The sequence below is a fragment of the Chelon labrosus genome (genome assembly GCF_963514085.1).
Source record: "Chelon labrosus genome assembly, chromosome: 14".
NCBI classification, from domain to species: Eukaryota; Metazoa; Chordata; class Actinopteri; order Mugiliformes; family Mugilidae; genus Chelon; species Chelon labrosus.
This window is the reverse complement of record NC_140347.1, coordinates 27,809,839-27,833,984: the sequence shown is the minus strand read 5'-3', so window position 1 is coordinate 27,833,984 and position 24,146 is coordinate 27,809,839. Positions and strand designations below refer to the sequence as shown.

At 41.4% G+C, this 24,146-nt stretch overlaps 1 protein-coding gene across 1 annotated transcript in view; it reads right to left on the bottom strand.

Moving 5' to 3' along the window:
• Positions 1-26: 26 nt before the first annotated feature.
• The window catches only part of eya4 (EYA transcriptional coactivator and phosphatase 4), a 43,364-nt gene continuing 19,244 nt past the window's right edge, over positions 27-24,146 (bottom strand). The window contains exons 3-19 of the mRNA XM_084560733.1: positions 22,256-22,305; positions 19,694-19,815; positions 15,746-15,823; positions 14,988-15,054; positions 14,725-14,867; positions 13,963-14,100; positions 13,692-13,774; positions 12,401-12,575; positions 11,111-11,247; positions 10,806-10,889; positions 7,690-7,779; positions 7,403-7,461; positions 6,957-7,117; positions 5,581-5,695; positions 5,270-5,391; positions 2,738-2,838; positions 27-1,100 (exon numbers count right to left, since the gene is read on the bottom strand). Coding sequence (XP_084416859.1) covers positions 1,020-1,100; positions 2,738-2,838; positions 5,270-5,391; positions 5,581-5,695; positions 6,957-7,117; positions 7,403-7,461; positions 7,690-7,779; positions 10,806-10,889; positions 11,111-11,247; positions 12,401-12,575; positions 13,692-13,774; positions 13,963-14,100; positions 14,725-14,867; positions 14,988-15,054; positions 15,746-15,823; positions 19,694-19,815; positions 22,256-22,305 — 1,806 coding nt within the window. The 3' untranslated portion in view covers positions 27-1,019. The remainder of the gene's footprint in view (positions 1,101-2,737; positions 2,839-5,269; positions 5,392-5,580; positions 5,696-6,956; positions 7,118-7,402; positions 7,462-7,689; positions 7,780-10,805; positions 10,890-11,110; positions 11,248-12,400; positions 12,576-13,691; positions 13,775-13,962; positions 14,101-14,724; positions 14,868-14,987; positions 15,055-15,745; positions 15,824-19,693; positions 19,816-22,255; positions 22,306-24,146) is intronic.

Genomic DNA, 24,146 nt, shown 5'->3' with positions numbered 1-24,146 from the left:
CAGTAGCATGTGTGCTAAACTTGTATGCTGCACCAGTTCATTGAAACGATGCTACAAACAAATCGACTGCACCTCTGAGGTGACGAGCTTAAACTCAGGTCAAAATGGTTTTATTTCATACTTGTTTGTTTTGAATGGTCTTTACACTGTGGTTATCTGATTTTGTCAATATAAATTGTGCTTTGTGGGGCATTATGCTCATTTCATCACTCAGCAGTATGAGGAAAGAAAGATGAATGGGTCGTTTTGGATAGGTTGTCTCCTTTTTATATCTACATACAGACATTTCAGAATAAAGAAAAGACATTCAAACACATTAAGGCACAACACATCATGACGCACATCTTCAACTCCCCCAGAAAGAAAATAGAAAAATCCAGAGAAATAAAGACAAGATCCCCCAAAATTTAATTTCCATTCCTTGACAAAAAAAAAAAAAACAGCCACCACTGTCCTTAAAGTTTATTGTAAATAATTTACACAAATTTCTACCACAGACTGCATTGTGATTATACCACCAGGAAGAAAACGCATTTTAAAAAAACAAAAAAACAGCCATTATCCCAATATATGCGGTCTGTACAGAGAAGCCTTCAAATTAGTGACAAGGTGAGGATGATTACTCCCAGGTAACCCACAAGTCCTTATTGTAACCTGGGTGATCTGACCTCAAGGAGAGAAATATGCTTCCAAGCCAAGGGAGCTCTTGGGGACCATTTCAGTCTGCTACAGCTGCACAGACAGCAGACTCGCTTTTCACAGATTTGTCCCCAGCATCAAGATGAGGGCTGTGTTGTGTAGTTGTTCCCAGCCCCACAGTCCTTTTCTTCACCTCCTTTTCACCTCTTTGTTTCTTAAGACCGTTAAGAGTTTGTAAATCCAGACATTCAAAAAAAAAAAAAAAAAATCACAGATAGTTGCAGTGTTGAGTTTGTTCTTAAATAGTTATATAAAAGAAGGGTGCTGCCTGGCTGACCGTGTCCATGGTAACATTGCATGAGTCCATATTGCTATAATAGTTACAGGTACTCAAACTCCAGTGCTTGGTGTAATGCCAGCAGATCAGAGTGACTGGATATCCTCCAGAAAGGCATGTTGTGCTGTGGAGTGGATACACATGATTAAAACAGGATGCACTGTTGTCATAGTTGCACACCACCACCTAGAGTCATGCAAGCTACACTACAGTAGCTTGTGGCTGCTTGCTTTGCAATAGCACTGCAAACAAAATCCATGCAATACTAAGGCTTAAAGGAAGAGTTTGGCATTTTGGGAAATCTACTCGTCAGCTTGTGTTTAGAGAGGTATGTCAGATGAGAAGATTGGTATCACTCTCGTATATATGTCTAGTCGGTTAAAGGCTACAGCATGAAGTCACCATGCTTAGCTTAGCATAAAGATAAGAAACGGAGGTAAGGTAAGGGCAGACTGGCATTGTTGAAGGGTAAAAATCCATAAAAGTCTCTAAAATTTCTAAAACGTACTCTCATTTAAATGTACAACAGAATTTGTTAATGACAACATTTGTACAGAGCTATGCTGAAGTTTCTTATCTTCACCATTGAAACAACCAGAGTAAACGGGTATATATAACCGTTACAACATCCAGTTGTTGTTTTTATACTTTGGTGTGATGTAAACTTTGATGTAATTAAATCAAACATATAAGTTTAACATTGTCTTTAAAGGACCTGTGCATATGATTTAGTGACACCTAATGGTAAGGTTGCAAATTGCAACCACCTGAAAACTGAAACTAAAATACAGTTTTATTCATATTTTACCAAACGATCCCACACACTGGGCCTTCAAATTGATCCAGCAGTTTCTCCAATGTTTGCAGTATTTTTGCTAAGCTAAGCCAACTGGCAGCAGGTTGTTACCTCATGTTTGACAGTGAGATGTGAGAGTAGTACCAGTCTTCTTATCCAACCATCAGCAAGAAATCGAATAAATCCCAAAATGTCTAGCCTTTTTTTTTTAACAACAATCCCAGCACCTTACACAATGAATGAAACCCAAAGCTTTAGAAGAGAGGATTCATATTCTTAACAAAATATGCCCTAGTGCAGTGAACTACATCACGGCTTGTTTTATTGTAATATTCGGGATATTATTCTGAATGAATGAGACTGTTCAAAACTTAATCACTGTGTACATTTGGACAGTCATTCATTAATAATATCAAATTAGATGTTATGTATACTCTGATTTAAACTATGCGATCCAAATTGACCAATTTAATTTCAATAATTTAGCAACGTTGCTCACAAATTTGCCGTATTTGACTTTTAAAAGTAAGTGCAAAATGTACATCATCAGCCAAGCCTCATTCTGAAATTTTCACTCTGACAGTTGCATTCAAAAGTCTCCCGTCACTCTGTATAGAAGAAAAAACGAAACAAGAAAAAACAACAACAAAAAAAAAAGCTAGTAGACCAGAAAAGGTAAATGACCAACACAAAACCGCTGCAGCAAAGAAAGGCAGGCTTCGTCCAATCAGAGCTCACACTGTGCGGAGGAGGCGGGGGTCACGGTGAGGTTGCGGGTCCATTACCTTTTTGGCCGCCTGCTCCTCTTCCACACCGTCCCCAATTACAACATACACTACTTTCCTGCCAAACCTTTGCATTATGCGCTCAAAGCAACTCTCTTTTCCTGCAAAAAACAAATAAACAAGGGGAGGAAGGAGGGTCACAAGGTCAGAGGGGTCAAAGTTCAGGAGTTGTTTGTTTACCTGGCTGGCGGCATGCTCTTCATCCTTTCCATCGCCAATCACAACATATGTAATGTTAGTGCCAAAGCGGGAGACTATACGCTCAAAACAGCTCTCTTTGCCTGGAGACAAACAAATTGCTTTCACAGGTTTTTCCTTTATTGTTTAGATGGAAACAAAACACAGGAAGAGGGAGAGCTGTGTGCATCAGGTGAAGACTTGCACACACACAATGAAAGGCCATTTTCTCACAACAGACCGCTCACTCTGATTAATCCTGACACTCACATGGTGCACCCTGAGATATACTTCAGTTCAGATAAATGTAATGACTGGTTACCACAACAGCCTGAGCAGCAGATGTGCTTGTGAATACTTTCAGAAGTCGCCCTTCCTTGTAGAAATACACATGATGTTAACTGCATAGAGAGCAATCCAATCTAAAAGTAATGTATTCAAGAGTCTATGAGATATGACGTCTGACTGCTGTTCTAAACTTCATGCGGTTGTCATTGTAACCATAACCCGGGAGTCTAAGCACCGCAGGGCTGAACTGGGTGCAACATAAGCTGTCAAAGGCACACACACAAACACACACACATTTGGGCATGAGTTTTCTTTCCTGAAAACGCCCGCCATCTAATCTGAGTTGTTTTGTTCACAGTGATGTACAGCTGAATGAACGTTAGCAGTTGAGGTAACCATCTGAATCCGTTCAGAATGAGGGCGTCCGGCCTGGGAGATCCCTGGAGTCATTTGAGGCCCGATCAGGATCATGTGAGGTGAGGACTGATATAAAGCAGTTCAGGTAAGAGTGAACTGGAGGAATCAATCTGGGAATAAACACGGTCTATTAAAGACCTTTTACACACCTACACAGGGGATTTCACTAAATGTGGCTACTGAGAACTTTCTTTAAATAGAAACTGATTGGAGCGACTTTATCTTGGAATGTATCCATGTGTCAAATGTGAGAAAGATTCGATTTTTACCACTTGATAGTATGTTCATAGTATAAACAGCAAAGCGAAGTGTGTCCAGCTACATAGGAACAGAGTTGTTGTTGAAGTGTTTCTAAAATGGTCGTTGACGCTCACAAACTCATATACCGATGGGTCACAACATTAAAACCTCCAAACGGTGAAGTGAATAACATTGATGCTCTCATTACGATGCAATGACCTTTTGGGAAATGTCGTCCTGTAATTTATCTGGATGTTACTTTACAGTAGTGTTCAGGTCATGGTAGTCTCCGGACCAAGAAGGCTCACACAGCAAAGGCAAGGAGGTGTCCCATGCTTCCTAACCAAGTGTTGCCCAGATAAGGGGCCAACAGACACCCAGCCATCCATATGTTTCCAGGTCACCACTTTTCCGACCTTGGACTAGTTTTGATACTGATCACTACAGGAACACCCCACGAGAGCTGTAGTTGGAGATGCTCTAGCCTTCAAAATGTTGCCCTTTTCAAAACTGTTCAGGTCCTTCCACAACACGTCAAAATGTTCACTTGCTGCTTAATATATCCCAGCCACTGACAGGTGCCATGATAACAAGATAATCAGTGACCAGTCAGTCATAATGTTATGGCTGATTGGTGTATGACTGGTTGGCGACTCACTGCGTCATTCCATTGGCAATTAGGGCATTAGTCTTTAGCTTCACCTCTCTATATTTAATTGAAAATGACTTGTTTGCTAGTCTAATGCCAGTGGTCGGACCACACCATGACTGCTTGGAGGAGTCGCACGGATGTCAAACAACCATATTTTCGAGGCCCTCTCTTCGTGTAGGCTCCACGTTCTTGCTTTCAATTTTACTTTGTGTACCGGTACATTTGAGTCAATCTGGGAACTCGCTGTCTGATGGCTTACAGCTAATGTTTTGGTGTTTCCGGTGTAGTCAGCAGATACCCAGGACAAGACATCGCTTATATTCTGATTAGCAACCTGAGACACAAGGACGGAGTAGGAGCTGAAAAATGACGTCTACAGCTGGACTAAATACCAAGTAGCTAGTTTATACTCTGGAAACAGTTTCCATTTGAGGTATTTGCTTGACAGACATGACATTGACAGCTTGCTTGCGTGGACTGTTTGCCTGCGTGCAACCAAAGCCTGCTTAAGTGTGACTGGTCAGTACTACTCAGATGACAAATAAATAAACCAACCAACCACAAATCCTCAGGTCTCAGATTATTGGTTTTGCAGTCCAGAATAAATAAAATTGACACAAATAGTCCAATAAAAGGTTATGCAAATTAACACTTCAGTTAAACGTGAGCACTAATGTGTAGTGATTAAAGTCTCTTCATGTATGAACTGAATTTAAAAGCTGCAGTATATGTTTAAGGATAGCTGTGTGTATCTGTTTAACCTGAATTTAAAGTGCATCAGGTGCAGTCACACACGTACTCGAAACATTTAAATCACAGATAATCGACAAAATATACAGACAGCTACTATTTAATTCATATTATTCCATATTATACGGTATTATCTCCATCAGAACTAGGTTATTGTTTCAATGGAAGTGCATGTGTGTCTGTCTTACCTATTTTCGTTGCACTGTAAATGTTCTCAACAGGGAAAACCGATCCCAGACTATATAAGAGAACTTTAGCCAGCGCTGGTATGAGCTGCGTTGTGGTCACCAACACATTTACACAGTTACTCCTGTGCAACATAGAGATAAAGACAACACAATATATTATACAAAGTTGATGTGAGCAAGTGAGCGAATTCTTAATTAATATCCGTCGGTGCTGAATATAAATATCAGTTCCTACACTCTAAATCTTGACCTTTGTGATTTACAGACTAGAAGAGAAAGCACGGTCTCTGTGAATTAACATGGAGTGGCACCTGGAGCTGATGATGGACAGGGACTTGAGTGCGTGGGTGAGCCAGGAGTCGGTCAGAGCCTCCACCTCTGCTCTGAGCTGCAGCCAGGCGTCTCTCTTAGCAGGACCCAGCAGACCTGAAACAGACCAGCAACTCACTTAATCCATGAGGAGTCAACAAACCTGATACTCAGTGGGTTCTTATGTTCTTATACAAACTTTCTGAAATACCTTATTAGTTCTAGTGTTTGTATATTTTACACACTGTAAACCTGTAGTGAAGGTTTAGTTGTACAGATTACTTGGGATTATATTAAATTGCCCTTTTAAATTTATAAAAAGCTGCTAAAACTCATTAATATAGTGGCCTCTAACATAAATACTTCACATGTTAGAAGGAAATCAGACTGCAGTTTTATTTGGGTATCAAATAAGTCTAAATTATTAAAAATATTGGAAATAGGCAAAAATGACTTGCTTTGCTTTCATGAACCCACATGAATCAAAAAGCACAAAAACAATATATGCATTCTAAAAATCAATTTTATGTTTTTTTATGTGCCTTTCATTAGTACCTTGAGATAAAGTTTACTAAAATTTACAACAGATACATTTAATACAGTATTATATCACTGTAGATACAAGACGGAACACTTGAACACAATCTGTAACCCCTGAACCAAGGATATATGGACAAGGCAGGAGAAGCTCATTCTTTAGGTACATGAATCTTTCCAGACAGATCATTAAAGCTATAGTGCAGGACTTTTAAATATAAATGAGTGTCTGTTACATTCAAGCCCTTGCCAAACGAGGTCAGGCAAGACTGAACACGCTGATCAGAGCCTCGTAAATCTCTGTATTTCGCCTTTGCAGGAGTTTTATCTGTTTCCTGCTGTGGTGCTGGTGCACCAGTAGCAGCAATGCGTTTTTACATCAACCAGCCTCAACCAGCCTGTACAGATTGAGACAGAGTAGCGCACAGCACCTAAGAGTCTGGCACTGCTGGCAGAAAAATGGGACTTACAACTGTGACTCCACCAATTCTTGTGGTCAGGAAAAATGAAACGGAACATAGGGAGCATCCGATTATAGTTTCTGATGTCCCAGATAAAACTACCTTCAGAGGAAGCATTACAGTCTAAAAAAGAAAGTGGTCGATGGAAAGGACAAATGCAGATAAGTACTAATGTCGCTTGTCCTCACTGCAGACACTGAAAGTAGGGAATGACTGAGAGGCTGTAGACTGAAGGCATTATGTCATGAGAACGCATTGAGAGTGTTTGTGTAATTAAGTGATTTTCGAAAATGTGCACCTTAACTAAGCAAAACTTTACTACACAGTATCTCCCTCTACCTGGCCCTGGTCACCAATAAACTCAGTTCTGATTGGCTTACCCCCCACATTGTTTTTGTACGTGCTATACAACTCTTTGACCCGTCGGTAGCGGAAGGCCAGTTTCCTCATCCAGTCAACCCCGCCGCGGACGCCAGTAGCCAGGCACAGGTTGGCGCTGGTTGCAGCTGCATGGAAGCCATCAGTTGCAAAACTGTAAGTACTGTCAATAATAATGATATGTTTTATTTGAAAAATCTGCTCTGTTAGAACAAAAAAAGATGGTTATTGTTATTTATTCTGTACCACAAACATAAGTGGCAGCTTTTATTTGTAAGGATGCAACACAGTATTATCTTTGAAATACAGACATAAAATACAATGTATAATTATTTCATGTATTTTTTTTGTGATGAAATTAATATTTTATTAGCGTTAAGCAAGTACCAATAAAATTCTGAAATACCAACAAACATTTATACAAATTTGTGAAATGTAGAATAATCACCTTAAGTCCTGGCCGTTGTCGTCTGAGGACACATCATCAATATGTACCTGATCACATTCCTGAAAAGGAACACACAACGTAAGATCATTTATGATGTCATGTCACCGGTAACCACTAGAGGGCAGTAGTAACATTTAACTGAATGGCAGCCTCACTTCAAAAAACCTGTTTTTGTTGCTGCTTGTGAAAAATTAAATACAGCACAAAAACTCCAGGTCTTTTATGTCCATGGAAATGTTTAAATGTGTGATTTATTTATGTGTTCCAGTCTGATACTTGTGTCTCACCTCCAGGTCATTAAAGAATAAGTGTGTGTCAGCCAAGTTGAAGATCATCTCTTCCATCCTCAGTCCCAGCGTTACTGCCATCGGAGGGTCCTGAGAGAAGAGGAAGATGATATCATGACATCAAAACACATGACAACGAAAACTAAATAATCAGTTGCCCAGGCCCCCTTAAAAACAAGTTTTCACACAATTTTTTTTAATTCACACCCCCGGCCCCCCCACCCCTATTTGTAGAATTGGTACGTTCCACTCATCACAGCAGATGCTGACAGACAGGTTGCACTTGTTCTGTCCCATCAACATTCCTTATGTTGGTGGTGGGGGGGGGTTGTGAGGAAGTGTGTGTCTCATCGTTGTGTGTATTCCAAAGTGTAGGCACCCTCAAAGGGTGGTATGTGAATGGTTTGTGTGTGTGTGTGTTTGGGAGAACGCGGCCTGCCCTGCCAGCCCGGGGCTCAGCTGCAAAAACCATCATCTGTGATAGGTCAGCGAGGGTCGACAGCATGCCGCACAATTTGCTGACGCTGTCAGACGACCAGAATAGAAAGGAACTAACAGGAAGGAGAGTGAAAGTGAGCGAGTCTGCGCACAGACATGGAAAAAGAGAGAAACGGACAGCATTCCTGACTGTGAGAAAGTGTAAAAAATGAAAGCTGAAAGATGTGAAATGCCTCAGATGCTCCACAATATTTGCTAATAGTGATAGCAGTAATTGGACTGTATTCTTTTTCCTGCTTCCCCGTCAATCACTGAGACGAGAGCCACTTGAGTTTGTCTCTCAGGTAATGATTATGCTGGCTGCCAGGTTTTAACTTCAGAGAGTTATGCTTTTCTTTTTCTTTATGTCAAGTTCAATCAAACAGAGAATAATAAATATTACTTTGGCCCAGTTTCCCCGGCTCTGCTGTTATCCTGAAACTCAACACCTCATGATGACGTGTGCATTATCCCTGGTCGTGATAAGTGAGAAATGATGAGTGTGATGGGTATGTATCCCCTGCGATAAAGATGTCTGTATGTGTATTCGGTGAAACGTCATTTAGAGCAGATATATTCTCAAAGCCTGACGAGAGGGGCACTCAGGTCCTGTGGTTTCTATGTCAAAAGTGTAAACACTATTTTGGGCGAGGTGTGAACAGACACAGCTGCCACTATATTTCTCAAAGGCAGCAGCAGAAAATGAGGTGAAAAATGCTCGGGTGAATAATCTTCAGGCGAGTATTTACAAGTGTATCTTGTCGTCTTTATTGCAGATGTTTTGCCAGTCATTGAAGGCGTTCATTGTTTGTTTGAAAGGCAGGACAAAAATTTGTATTCAGTGTTCCTCTGCAGTAAATACAACATAAACCATGCTGAATTAACCACAAGGCCACATGTGTTCTCTCTCTCTCTCTCTCACACACACAGTGATTTACAACACACCAGGGCCTTTCTTATACCCATTAAATCCCAATTGCCAAACATTAAATTCCACAACTGCAGAGCAACTAGGAAGCACGTCGGTGCCCACAAACCCTATCTGTAAAACGCCTGGGCTCCTATGGCTCTGTGCAAGTCTGCTTCCAAACTGAGCGTGTGCTGTGCCAGCTTTTGTTCGGCTGCCAGATAGGAATATCAGAAGGGATTTTGGGATGCAAAACCCGCACAGGCAGGCTGGTGGCTACTCCGGTGCCCACAGGAAACGACATCACCCAATAAAAATCTGTAGCCTTGGCCGCATAGGATGATCCCAGATTGAGGCCAAGAACTATTAAAATAAAGGGAACTATAAACAGTGTGGCCGCTACGCGAGAAGGCGAGACCACCAAATAAGTTCACAGAGAAAACTGGGATAAACATCAGTGCGAGTAAGAAATTAGCACATTAAGTCATGATTCGACTAATGAAAGCGTTGACAAATATTAATAGCTACATTTAAAGACTCGTTTTACAATGCATGTGATCATCAGCACAAATTGACCGTGTAATTCCTGGAGTAGTTGATGTAGTATTAGCAATCTAGAAATTAAAGAGAAAATGATTCACACTATGTGGTCATTGTGTTTATAAAAAAACTGCATAAAAGTGAAATTAAAGTAAGCATATTTGAAATCATCGTTTGCTTTAGTGTCTTATTACTGTCTGATGTTTAACTGTGTCTGTTTAGGAGAAGAGCAACTTTTAGGACAGTAGTTATTAAACTTGATAAATGTATTTCATAAAGAGGAAGTAGAAGTACTTTCAATAAGGAATGCTATCCACAGTTCTTTGGTTATGGTAGCCTGACAGGCAAATTTGGGGTCACAAAGTTTGTTTCTGTATACTTATTTATGTCCCATTTATTGGCTGGACAGCAATAGGTCAGCAACATTTTGTGGAGGACATGCTCCTCCCCTATTTCCAGTACCAAAAAGGCCATGGTCTTCTCTTGGGTCACCCCAAACTTCATCGCTGGAGTGGAGTCTAGCCCTTTAAAGAAGGTTATGATATATATTATATCATATAAAGGTGCGTAAACCGCTAAATCAAATTAGATTCTACTCGGTCAAACAGAAGTAGCGCAACGTAGGCATGGATATAGAAACTGCACCAGAACAGATACTGAACAAGTCTGAACAATTACACACAGAGAAATGGCACAACTTAGGCCAGCCTACACGAGAGATGAAAATATTTCATCTCTCTCCATTGACTTTTTATAAGGTGCCTCTGTGTTGCTTAAACCTGCTGGCAAAAATCATGACATGAAAAATGTCTGTAGTCGGCTGGGTAAGGAAGTTTTTGTGAGCTTCCAAACCAAAAGACTGAGCCTTTAAAGAGACAAACTTGGATATAAGCAATAAGACCAGAGGTCTCCACAAGAAGAATGTGAAAACAGTGGGATCCTGCTGCCTTCGTGTGCTGCAAACATTTTGTCAACGGTAAGTGAAACATCCAAATGTCAATTTTAATCTGGTTAGGCTACAGTGGACGCCTTGCTTTATAGTGGAATGTAAATCAGAAAGCTATAATATTATTATATTTTCAAGTTCCTTAACTAACTTTAGTAGCTAATGGACATATAAGGCGTTAACATGACCGTTTTTCTCTCCAGTGTGCCTGGCTTTCAAACAGGCCCTCTGAAAACAATCTCTTACCTTGCCATATTTCTGTGCATAGGAGCCCGTGAGCAGAGAATGGAAGACGATGATTGTCTCATCCAGGTCCCACACAAACACCCTCTGCCGAACGACAAAAAAAGAAAGAGAAAATGAGAAATTCGATTTTTGGAAATCTTAATATGTGCATGAATGCCCGTACAGACAGTGACTTGTCACTTGCTTTTTCAGACTACAGTGAGCAGGTGAGATCCAAGGGAATACAATCTATGCATTGAGGTTTTAACTGAATACTCAGCCAGTACTTGAAGTGCTCTGTCAGCTCTTGTTTTTCGGTCCCTTACCTCCAGGTCACTATCAGGTGCAGGGGAGGGGTTGTTTTTGCGGCCCCTGCCCCGAGACTTGGACCCCCCACTCCGGCAGGCTCTGTCGTCCAGCTCTTTGATGGGCGTGGACGGGCTCTGCACTGTATCAAAGTCCCCTGAGAGTGTATGCAAACACAGAATTGAGACATTTGAAATTTACAAGTGATCAAATGACTGTACAAGCAATCACAAACTATATTCACTGCATTACAGCAGCAGTAATGATGCGGTTTGAGGTGAACCCGCAGGTGCTCTGGAGTTGTATCCACTTCAGGAAAGCAATAATTCATACTTTGTGCAGTAATAAGCTGTCTTGTTTAATAATTCCAGGTAATTGACAGATCAAATTAAAGGCTACCAGGGAACCTACACAAAAGTACCATTGGTATTCTGGCTGATTCATGATAACATGTACAAATTTAACAGAGAAGTGGAAAATGCAATAAATTACACCCGGGAAAGATAAAATACATACAATATTCTGCAGGAGCATTCATGAGAAGGCACACTAAGCCGCACACACACACATTCTTGCACACGCGCACACTCTCCTCTTGCCATATGCTCCCACCGCTGTGGCGTAACTAGAACCAGACTTTAAGCTTCGGCTCTCATATTGTTATGTCTCAATCAGGGAGAGAGGGAGAGAAAGCGAGGGAGAGGGGGGAGGATAAAGACACAAACAGTATGCGAGTGACAAAAAAACAGATACCAACTCTGGGAGAAAAGAGTGAGTGAGAAAAGCAGCGAGAGGAAAAGTGCCAGTGACAGGAAGAATGATAAGCTCCTTTAATCAGGCTTCCTGAATTACAGCCAAGATAAACGGAAGAAAAATAAGAAAACGGAACAGTTGACTACAAGGCTGTATTTCTGTACACACGGGTACTGTTTTCTCCTCTTTCTCGAGCCTGTCAGCAAAAGTGCAATATATATATATATATATATATATATATATAACATAACTCCTCTCTAATCAAAGTCTCTGAGGTTAATGTAAACACATGAGGATTCTCCAATTAGTGAGCCTGATGCCAGGTAACTATAGCTACAGCCTGAAATTACTTCCTGTGCTTCATCATGGCTAAAAAGAGCGTTTTGAACTCCCAAACCCAAACTGTGGTGTTTTTCTAAAGGAAACATGATTACGTAACCACAATCAGAAGCGGCAAAAAAAGTCTGGCGTTTGGTTGCATATTTGTGAAGCTGAAACTGGAGTGTTGCTATTTTGATGGTTCCATTCAGTGTGGCATCCTTCTCATTAACACAAACCTGGGTGAAGTTCAGCAGCTTGTCCGGTCATGGCAGGGGCGGGATCTTGCAGCTGGTAGGCCGCCGTGGAGCCTGTGCCATCCACGTTGTTGGAGGTCATATATGGCCCGTACGGGGACGTGGAATAATACTGGGCGTACTGGTTTTGGCCAAACGTCGTATATGAGGGGTATTCCTGCAGGAAATAACAAAGACATGCCATGGAAAGGTTCAGGCTGACTTCTGAGGACAGATTTTACAAGCGTACCCTCTCATTTCTCTAATCTTTTATCCCCTCCGTTCAGTTTTTTATACCTCCGAAACAATTAAAGCCTTGTGTTGCTGCTTTTTACTGACCCAGTGGAGATGGGCGCTTTTATGAGTTGGCTCTCTAAACCTGTCACTACATCCATCTCTAGAAGTCCTTAAAAACCAGAGCACACCACATGAATGCACACAAACACACATAAGCCTGCACTAAAATATTGCAGACACACAGATTTGCTTTCTATCTGACTCTATCCCCTCCTTTTTTGTTTCTCGCTTGCTGCCTCCTTTCCTGCTAAACTCATACACACTCATGCAGTCATGTTCCATCACTTCTGAGAACGTAACATTAATTTCCTGGAGAATTACCTTAACCATGACTACTACTTGTGTATCTAAACACCGAACTTTACCCTCAACCGAAACTCTAAACTTAGTCTAAATCTGAATGTTTTACTTGTTGCTTTTTGAACTGAATTGAAGCAGGGTCCCCACAGTGTGACTGGTTAAACAGATTTATGTCCCCGCAATGTCAGTAATACAAGTACACACACACAAGCACACACCATATCCCCCCGTAATCCACCCACACGGGCCAAACCTTGACTTTCTTCCTGTAAACAGCCACATCTATCATAGTGAGACATTAAAATCCCCCTTTAAGCATTTTACTACCACAATGCCATTCATCATATGGACATAGAGAAATATTCTGAATAAAACAGTCTTTCACAAAGACTAATTATCTGTTTCTCTCCCAAGTTTTTCCCTGTCGCAAGGTTGCAGTGTAATCAGATTTTATTTCTTAAAGCTAGCCTGAATGAGGAAAGTTGCGTGGGAGCGTGATTGCAAAACCACTTCTACAATCTTTGGTTTGTGCCAGCATAATGAGGAAAATGACATTTACTTGACCGCGAAGAACAAACACATTAGCATGGTTTGATCTGATCTGGCAGTATCTGTCTTAGGAAATGGGCTTTCTGATTGTGAATGGTCAGGGTTTAAAATGGATGGATAAGTGTTGCGTGCACACGTCCCAGTGTACCTGCTGTGTGGCAGTGTAGTTGGCGGGGTTGGACACTGAGTTGTTGGTGGCGTAGAGGCCTGAGGAAGGAGTGAAACTGGAACCTGGGGAGAAAATGAATAAGAACAGTTAGAAAAGGACACGAGAGAAGACAAACTAAGATAGAAGAGCATACTTGAAAGGTTATGGAAGAATATTTTGCTAAATTCTTTTAAAATCAGATGAATGCATGCTTTTATTTCTTGAGATGATGGACGAAGCAGTTGTCTCATTAGCTGCTTTGTGAACTGACCTGGCATCTGATAGGGTGAGTAGGCAGTCTGTCCGGGCTGAGGCGTGGTGAAGCCAGGGCTATAGCTGAGGCCTGTCTGCAGAGGAGACTGACTCTGGGCTGGCTCTGCTTTAATGCCTGGAAGCATCAGACCGAGGTCTGTGACAAGAGAAAAAAAGAAAAAGAATGTATAAAGTTTGCATGTTAAAGCACTAGCAATCATAAAATTCATTAAAATTGCAGATATTCAGGCTTTTACGATTGATTATAGAATGTTTCCATTGTCCATTTTACTGCTTGTCCCACTATGTAATGCTTGTGTGAGTGGAAATATTTAATTTCCCCCTCGATATAATACGGGTGGAGTACATTTATAAGAAACGTATTCAGTTTCTACTTAGACTTACTGAGGCTTTCATTGTACTATGACATTTTTTAGAGATTCTGGGTGCACGTTTTCTTTGTTTGCTAATTATGTAATGTATGTTTTTTCCTTTCTTTGACACAAGAAATATAGTAAAGTAACACCCCTTTTTCCTTTAACCTAGTGCTGTATGTACATGCATGTAAAAGACCCTCTTAAAAAGAGTCTGAGTGCATGATTTCCAAATGTCTGTCCAGACTAAAGCACAACTCCAGAGCTTTCAAATTTAAATAGAGTCAGCAACGATTTCCAAAAGTCTTTGTTTTAATGCTCCATAAATGCCTGAGTTGTATGAACTCTAGATGTAAACTTAGCAACATATAAGTGTGGATGTAGCTCCAATGTGTGTTTGTTGGTACCATAGGTGGACAGCCCATAAGCCTGCCCTGTCTGGGAGTAAGCAGTATAGACGGTTGATTGCTGCATGCTGCTGAACTGAGGCTGACCAGCATACGTCGGCATAGGAGGGGCTGCCGGCGTGGAGAGGATGTGAGGGTAAGGCCTGAAGGGGGAAAGAGACACCAGTATGAGGTAGGTACGTAGGAGGTATGCTGATGTGGAAATGCGTAAAAGCACATGCAGATAAAGTTTATTCATCTTTTGTGTATAAAGTCCGACTTACTTTGACGGGTAGAGGGGAGGAGAGTACTGATGTGCTGAACGAGGGCTGTACCCGCTGCTGGTGATTACTAAAAACATCACAGTAATCAAAAACAAGCATGCAAAAAAAAAGAAGAAAAAAAAAAACGGGTTACAGATGGTGTCAACTCAAATCTCCTGTTTTCTTTTACATTTAACAAAACCACTCCTGGACAGCACAATTCAAGGCCTCAAACTTAGTTCAGCTGAAATGCCGTTCCAGTAAACATAATTTGAAGCATTTTGAATGGAGAGGAGCCAAGTTCTCCCTTTAGAGAGCACTGCAGTCCACACAGCCCTTACAGCGGGCCTCCTAGTAAAACACAATGTCTGTTTGTGGTCATTGAGATGTCAGAGCTCAGTACTGACAAACACCCCGCTGCTTCTAAGCCCTCACTCTTTTTTCCGTAATGGCTTTGTGTGTCTCTGTGTGTGGTGTGTGTCTGTTTTGCAGTGGGACTGTGTGTAAAAAAAAAAAAAACAAGTGTAAAAATGTCTCTCCCTCTGTGTCATCCCTGTGCCAGCCTTTGATGATGCAATCCAAGGGCAGGCAATACTTCAGTGGATTAAAGCTTTCAGCGGGCTTACCGCTGAGCTGAAATGGATGACGGTGTTTGTGTGACTTTTGTGAGTCAGAGAAAACAGAGCGAGGGAGAGCTGATATTAAATTTTTTTAAATTTCAGTCTGTGCAGCTAAGAAGTTTCATTGTGTGCATTTTGGTCCACAGCTGGGAGCTTTACCTGAGCCTGCGTATGTGTCCAGTGCTGTGTCGCCTGTCGTAGTGGCTGTATCGCTGTTGTTCATGGGCTCTGTTTTCACTTAAAGGAGAGGGAAAGGAGCATTGTTAAGTTAAGACAGTGAAGACGTTGCATATCACACACACACACAAGAAAATATTACTAGATTAAGAGCAGAAAACTACCATGCAGCTCCAGTATGCAAACAAAATGTTGTGTGCAGGGTTCCCATTGAAAATCTATAACTGCACTGTAACACGATTATGGCTTTAAGGCTTTTATTCCTCCTTATATTTTTTTAAGTCATTTCTCAGCTCAGGAAAATTATTAAAACCATAAAAAGTAATGCTTAACTTTAAAAATATTATCATGCAAAGTGACCCTTTGGAAAAAATCCCCTGATATTTGCTGACTTCCCCTGCAAATTCATCAAACTTTTTTTTTTTTTTTGGGAACCCCGTAAATTTATAAGAACTCCACACACACGCTGTGATAAATTCACAAAAGGATCCAAAAAGCAGAGAACACTGCACAGCAAATGAAAACCAATCACAGCAATTCCGGCAGACCAAAAAAAAAAAAATAAATAAATAAAAAATCAGTGACCAGATTAAAGTATAGAAAGCCATCCCTTTTGCATTTAATGCAACATCTTAAGAATTCTGGTCTTTGATTCACACACATGCACCTCTGTACCATAGTCCTTGGAGCCAGGGGCAGGGGGCGGGCTGCTGCAGCCCAGCAGCCAATCAGCCGTGTTTAGAACGGTCATGCTTTCACCTATAGGGGTGCAAGCAAGGTGGGAGGTTGGTGAGGGTATGGCACGCTGAGATCCAGATCCAGATCCAGATGCAGGTCTCAGGTATATGGGATCACATGGTGTTCATTATAAAAGATATTTCTAAATTTGTCGTTTTATAATTATGCCATTCCTTGCTTTCTGTAATAACACACACAACTCGATAGTCATCTGTCATTGTGACTAATCATTAGCGGATGTTTTTTATATTAACCTTAAGATGTCCATCTGTTTTCCATAATTAGTAGTTGTCCAGCCTCAAGGAGTGCATGAGGGTGAAACTCTTTTTTCCTCCAAAATGGTTCCAGTTGCCTTTATTTATTTATTTGTTTATTTTTTTTTAGATATAGCATCACATGGATAACTGAGAATCTTCACAAACACTTAAACTGGCAGTAACAGTTTTTTTAAATATCTGAAATAAGCTGAAATTGTGAAATTAGTTAGCAAACAGTTGCCTTTTCTTTCTCTCTTAGCTTTGTGCTCCAGGAGGAGTTAGTGGCTAAATGCTTCGGCAGTGTTCAACATGATACCACTAAGTTAAACTGGGTCTAAAGGCATTCTGTTAAAAACAGCTATGTTGATGAGAGCATGAGAGTGAACGACAATGCCTCGTAGACCTGAGGGAATCTGCATAGAAAGGTGACGATTCTTTGTGGGATTGTAGCTCTGACTTTATTTTCTCATGCACTTCTGTCTGCGCAAAAAGTGTACTTGCCAAAGCACTGAGCCGTTCCTCTAAGCTAACAGCTAATCTATTGCCGCACGATCACAGTTTCTCAAAAGCGAACACATCTGTTAACCACCCTAACATCCTACCTCCTACATGCTGTTTTTCGGTTACTTCTCTGCGAACACGATTAAAACTCATCATCGGCAACCGTCTGAGAACTCCATCTAATTCGGGACAACTTCATTAATCCCTTAAGGGAGCAATACAACCCACAGGACAAGCTGTAATGAAGACAAATGAGTTGCTATGGAGATGGCCTGCAGGCCCAAGCGTTGGCTGATGTCAGGTGAGGGGAATGCTGGGTATGTAGTTTGTTTTGGCTGTGTGTGTGTAGTCTGTCTGCATAAACCATTAACTGTGAGCTCATCAAAAATGATTTAATGTGCTCTAATATGGTCTGGCCGTTGCTCCTCTCTCAGCAAGGCTATTTTTGTGACCGTGTGTTCGTCGACACATCAAGTTGACTAAAATGCAGCATCTCACTTTTTCCATTACATGACTATTAAAAGTGGTTTCCACTTTTCTCAGCAGTGGATCAAAGGATTGCCCTTAGAAAAAGCACTACATATAGCGCTATTACATCAAACTGCCCCGTCAAGAACGATTCCAGGGGACAGGGAATGAAAGAGGGGGAGATCAAGGGTGACAGAAGAAAAGAGATGCAAAGAAAGAAAGAGAAAACAGACAGAGGGCAAAGGAAAAGAGAGACAAGGCGGAGAAAAAGAGGAGAGGGCTCGCTGGTGTTGACATCTAAGAGAGCGGTGATGCTTTAATGCTCTTGTAGAGGAAATAGTTTCCAGTGGGATTTTAGGCTTGCACTCCAACACACACACACACCAACACACACACATGAACGTACACTTTGCCAAGTGGTTAGTGGAGGAGAGCAGAAGTGCTTCGCCGTGTGTTTACACACATTCTCCAGCGGTTTACTCAAGTACTCATGCCAGTGTGGACGTGTGTGTGCGTGTGTGTGCGTGCGTTTGCGCGTCCCCTTCTGTCTATAAATTCCTCAAAAAAGTCTTTCTGACTGATGATTTTGCAGTAGATTTCGTTAGATTACACTCTTCAAACGCTTTTGCATAAAGAAAAAATTACAGTGTGTGCATTCAACATCATAAAATATTATAAGTGCATCTTTCCCAACCTATCAACAGGAAGTAAATTCAATGGAGGTGTTTACACTTTGCGTATTTTCTAATTGATTTTAAGAAATGACACATCATTAAATTCTAGTAGTGGGCTGAACCTGGAGCTGCAACAGAACGTGGACAGTGACTCTGCTGTTCTGACTGATGATGATTGATCTACATAGCACTTAATGGAATAGTTGGAAACACTTTGGCAAACATGCACATGTGCTGTCTTGCTGAGAGTTAGATGAGGAGATTAATACCACTCTGGAGACTAGCCTGTCTCCATCCAAAGTTAACCAAATCAACCAATCAGCACATTTTAAAACTCACTAAAATCATATCTGTTTAAATGCATACAATACTTTTCTTGGAGGCGTTGTGTTGGCTTTGGACAGAGCCAAGCTAGCTGTTTTCTGCTGCTGCTCTCAGTTCACGAGTTGGTGTGTTTGCTGACATTTTCAAAATTGGCAGAGGCCGTGGAAGTTTAGTTTTGGCGAGATGGAAAGTGAACGTATTCTAATTCAGATATTGTCTTTGTATTTTTATATGTCTGTGGAAAATGCTGATATCAGTTTATGCATTTCCCACACTATGTTACCAGCTTATTAGCTTGTTAAATTGTTGAAGCTGATAGTTCTCTAGCAGCACTGTCCTCGTGAGCTGTCTCGGCCAAAAAGCCGAAAATCTTTTCAAAATGTTGACAGTCCTTTCATGAAGAATGGGCACAACTTGAACAGTGCATGTTCTCTTGGATTTTCATTGATGAAAAAACTGAAAAACCAACAGAAAAAATTGTACTTTGAGATGAAAGCCTCGTCTGCATATAAAGCGATCTGAGCGATGACCACCACTTTGCAGCTGACATTTGGTTGCTAGTGGACATTCCAGGGTTTGCTTGCCAAGGTACTGCTCAAGCAGACCATAAAAATATCATTAGTCTGTTGATGGAGCTAGCTCTTCTTGCTTCTGCATCTGGGTTCACCGTGGATGGTGTTTCCTTGCGACAAATGTTGGGGAATTTCATGCTTGCATCATAGGTCAGTCACTCGGATAAGACGCTCCCATTGCTCGTCATTTCAATTAAAAAGCTGAGATTACTTCAACGTGGTACCCGCTCCCTTTAAGTCACCAAAGGTTTTTCTTTCTATCAATGCTAAAACTTGCTGAATTCGGTCTCTTAACGCCACATCGCTGCTAGTCTCTTCCTGTGTGTACGTCCCTTAAAACTACCACAGACACAACCGTCCGTTCATTACTGGGCCACCAGTGATCTGCCTTCTCACCTCCTGTTCCATTGGTGGTGATGGAGGGGCTGCCAAGGTTGTTCTTGTCCAGCTTGGAGCCCGTCGAATCGCCACCTCCCACACGGTTATGAGGACTGGCTAGGTCCTGCATTTCCATAGACCTAACAGAGGGAGGAAGAGGAGGAGAAAGGAAAATGAACGGCGATTTTCTGAATGAGTCGCGGATCAACAGTAATTTGCTCTCACAGCTGGGAATCTACCCCTTCCATATATTACGATAAGATCCCACTGAACACTTTCAGTGACATACAGTATATCCACGCAGGAATCACACACACACACACACACAGAGTCATAAACTTCATGCCTCTCAGCACCAGTTAGCTTACATGAGCATGTGTTCAGAGGCGCTAGACATTGTCTGTGGGCCTGCTGGCTCTTTTATAGAGTGGTTGTGTGCACATATGTGTGTGTGTATACATTTCTGGGCTCCAATACCAACCCTCAGCCTGCCAGCATGCTTTAGTTTTACAATGTGTTCCACATGCATGACTGGGACAAACCAGCGCACAAGGTGGTAAAGTAGGAGTGTGTGTGTGTGTGTGTGTGTGTGGGTGGGTGTGTATGTGTGTGTACATGGAGAGATGGAAATAGAAGTAAATAAACACATGAACTGGATAAAGATACACATTTATGGAACAGTAAAAGTCTGCTTTAGTATATCATTGTTATTTGGATCCCTGTTGGTTGTCATCATGGCAACAGCAATTCTCTCTGGGGAACATAACCCCCGGTGAGAGGTGTAAGTGTTTTTAATAAATTTCCATGCCTGTGCACAGTAAGAAAACCAACATAAAACACTTGCTCATGACTCCTCATCACCGTTGCCGCAAACCCACAATTTGACATGTCATTTGGGGGAAGACATAGTTTAACGTTGAATCAGTCTGCGAATGGAGGGTACCTCATAGAAAAGTATGTGTGAGAGCCCTGAGTCACGCTTCCCGCAGGTCGGTCACACTTGTGCTCTTGTGTGTGACATCAAAGCGCCAAATGACAGAGATGGAAACAGGAATTAAACAAATGCGGGCTGCTCTTCTGTGCGTGCGCGCCGACAGAGAGGTCGCGTACATGCGCGAGGCGGTCTGGAGGCTCGCCATCTCATTGCTATGGGCAGATAGCATCGCCACACATGACTGCAACCCACAGGCAGACTGACAGGTATAAACATATAACTTTCAGCAGATGACAAAGACGTAGCTACGGGGTGCAAAACAGAGAATGTACCGAAGACAAACACTCTAAGTCAACTCTCAAGTCATTCTGATCCCCGGGTACATTTTGATCACTCTCCTAACACCAACAAAGCATTATTGCAGACAAAACACTCAGACAAAAATCCAACACATATCTACTGTACTGTATGTTTTTCTTCCAACTTATTACTCTATTTTTTCTCTCTTATGTGCTAAAAATTCGTCATCGCTCCTTTTTTTTTCTCTTTCAACAGCAGGAAATGATTGTCTCCCCTCCTTGTCCATTTTTTTCCTCCTTTCCCTCTGTTTCACTCCTCTCGGGAGGCGATGGCAGGAGTTGGTGTTTCATAAACTCCTTTCTGTTTTTCACATTATGTCTGCTCATCGAACGGCTATGCTGCATATTGCTGAAACACAATGTGTGCGTTATGTGTGTTGTATAGTGGTAGAATAGTTTCAGGCCCGTAACACATTTTTTTGAGTGCGATTATTTTGATTTTCAAAAGTTTTCAGTTTTCTATTAAATTTATTTTATTATTATTTATTTGTTTTAAAAAAGAAAAGAAAAAAACACTTTGCACCTTTAAAAACTATTCAGTTTATAATAATTTATGGAAAAGAAAAGCACTATATCTGAGTGGCAGGAGTCAGAAAATACATCTTTAACGTTTTGCTTGAAAATGACAAAAATGATTGTGTTTCAGCTCTAAATTACAGAGCCCCAGAAGGAATATGGCAGGAAGAATGAATAACAGTATAAAAAAAGAAAAGAAAATTATGCACATTTTTTGTAAAATGTTTTTCACAAAAGTGCATCGTCTTGCCTCACATGCAGCCAATGTTCTCTGCATCTGCATTAGGACCCGTAAAGCTGTCCTAAGTACAGTTGGTTGCTAACAAATTCAAGTCAGTCTGCCAGAGTAATATACAATATACACTATAGTGTTCCCTTCAAATCTCTCTCACTTATGTGAGAAAGTAAAATGATTTCTCGAGATCTCACATATTTTTTTTTTACCACTATTGTTTTTCTCTCCTTGTTCCTTTCAGGACTCCGTGCTAAATAAATAACCGCGTGTACAGCATGCGCCCTTCGCTTGTCCGTTCGATTGAATCGTTTGAATTGTATCTTTTCCTCTGTGTGTGTGTGTGTGTGTGTGTGTGTGTGTGTGTGTGGTTTTCGGACACTGGGGTCTTGGGGAAGTGCTGATGACCTCACCACAGCTTGCAACTGTAGTGAAACCTCACCTCTCTGCACCATGACCAGACAACCAGGACACACACACACACAAGGACTTCTAAAAAAAAATAAAAAAATAAAAAACCCAGACACATATGAACATACCTGACGTCTGAAGGGTCTGGAACATGAGATTCACTGTGTGATTTCTTCACCTGCAGAGAAACCAGGAGAGAGGAATTAAACACACACACGTATTACACACATTCAGCTCATAAGAACCAGCATGTCATAAACCAGCCTCATAAAACAGTGTTTATGAATCACACAGATTATATTAGCACTGTGGTGAATCACAACAAAGTACATTTCAACCCGCAATTACTTTAATTGCTTGAAAGCAAAGTGGAAAATTGCTCAATTCATGCTGAATTTGACTTTATTTTTTTTAACGCTACTAAAATGCCAAACTCATAATAAATAGAGACCTGGTGTCGGTAGCTGTAGCCGCCGTCGTGACATAAGTGCTAACTGGCATCTAAGTGACAGATATTAACTTTCCCTTGTTGACCCTACTCAATCCTGGGCTCAACCCGTTAAGAGTTGAAAGGTCATGGTGGGGTCATGTTAGGTCACAGCACAGGGTTCATTCTTCATCGCTAAACAGGTCAGCGTGGCCACTAAACTGAGCCTTGACTTTGGGGGGTACCCGGGACATTTGGTCATGTCAATCATTGTGTGCTGGAACTTTTTTTTTCCGAAGTCGGTGGGGGGAATTTTTCTTAAAAAAAGATCGAGGAAACACACTTGAGCCTCAGTGCCCTTGCACCACACTCACACACAGGCTGGTTTTATGTGCGTCGCTGTGTGTGAGGGTATGCGGGGCAACACGGCAGACCAGTGGTTCTCTATTAAAATTCCTCCCTCTTATTTGGAACAGGAACTAATTAGAACAGTAAATGCAGGGCGGAGCGAGGGCCAATGTGTACCAGCTGCCCTATAATCACTGTGTCAACACACTGTCGAGGTGTAGGGCACGCGTGGGGTGCCAAACACACACACGCACACATACATGGAAATGCCTTACAAACGCACACACACAGCCAAATTCCCCCAAGCAGCATATATTCAAGTCATTTGCACATTATCGCAATCACAGGTAAGTATGCAGAGAGAAAGTGCTTTGCTAAGCAGACGCTGAAGTCCAGCTATTTGGAAACTAGGACGTCTCTGTGTGATTTTTGTGTATAGAGGACTGCGTTGTGTAGTTATGGTTCTGATTAGAGGATCCTGCTGAGAGCGAATAAGAAGCAGCACTTAGCTGTTTAAGACAGGGTTCAAAGGTTAGCCGGTGCCCTCGTATGGATCACTTTACACGCATATGCACACTAAGTCACACACAAGCCACTTTCATGTCACGTTTCATGCTTTGCTGAAATTTAACAAGGCTGTCAGTCACGACATCAGCAGCGTGGCCGTGAGAAACTGCAATCCACATGTAAGGCACACGGCGCGGCTACATACATGCACACACAGCCCGCATGTGCACGTACACACACACACACACGTGCGGAAAAGCAAAGCCCCGGCCGTTTCTGTCTCGACACGATCTGTGCAAACACAAACACACGCAGGCTTTGATCCCGAAAAGCTTTTATCGCCGCGTACGCTTTCCCTCAGTTGTGGACCGCTGTCCCACCTCACCTCTCAGTATCTGATTGTTTTTATCTTTTTCTATCAAAAATACATGTTTCATATTCAAAACACTTTCATGATTTTATTTTACTCTACTCTTTCTCCATTTTTTTTAAACAAATTATTATTTCTTTTTTTTACACATTTTCAATTGATTATTTTTCACTTCTTTAGAAGTTAATTAACAGACACTTAAATCATTTTGACAGTCATGTTTATGATCCGGTCACAACCAGAAAAAAAAGCTATTGATGAAAACCTGACGTACAGGGATAAATCTACAAATAAAAACTGGCCTCAATCTCAATATTCTTCTTCCTCTTGTGTATGTCGCAGTAAAACACACCATATTTCATCTCTA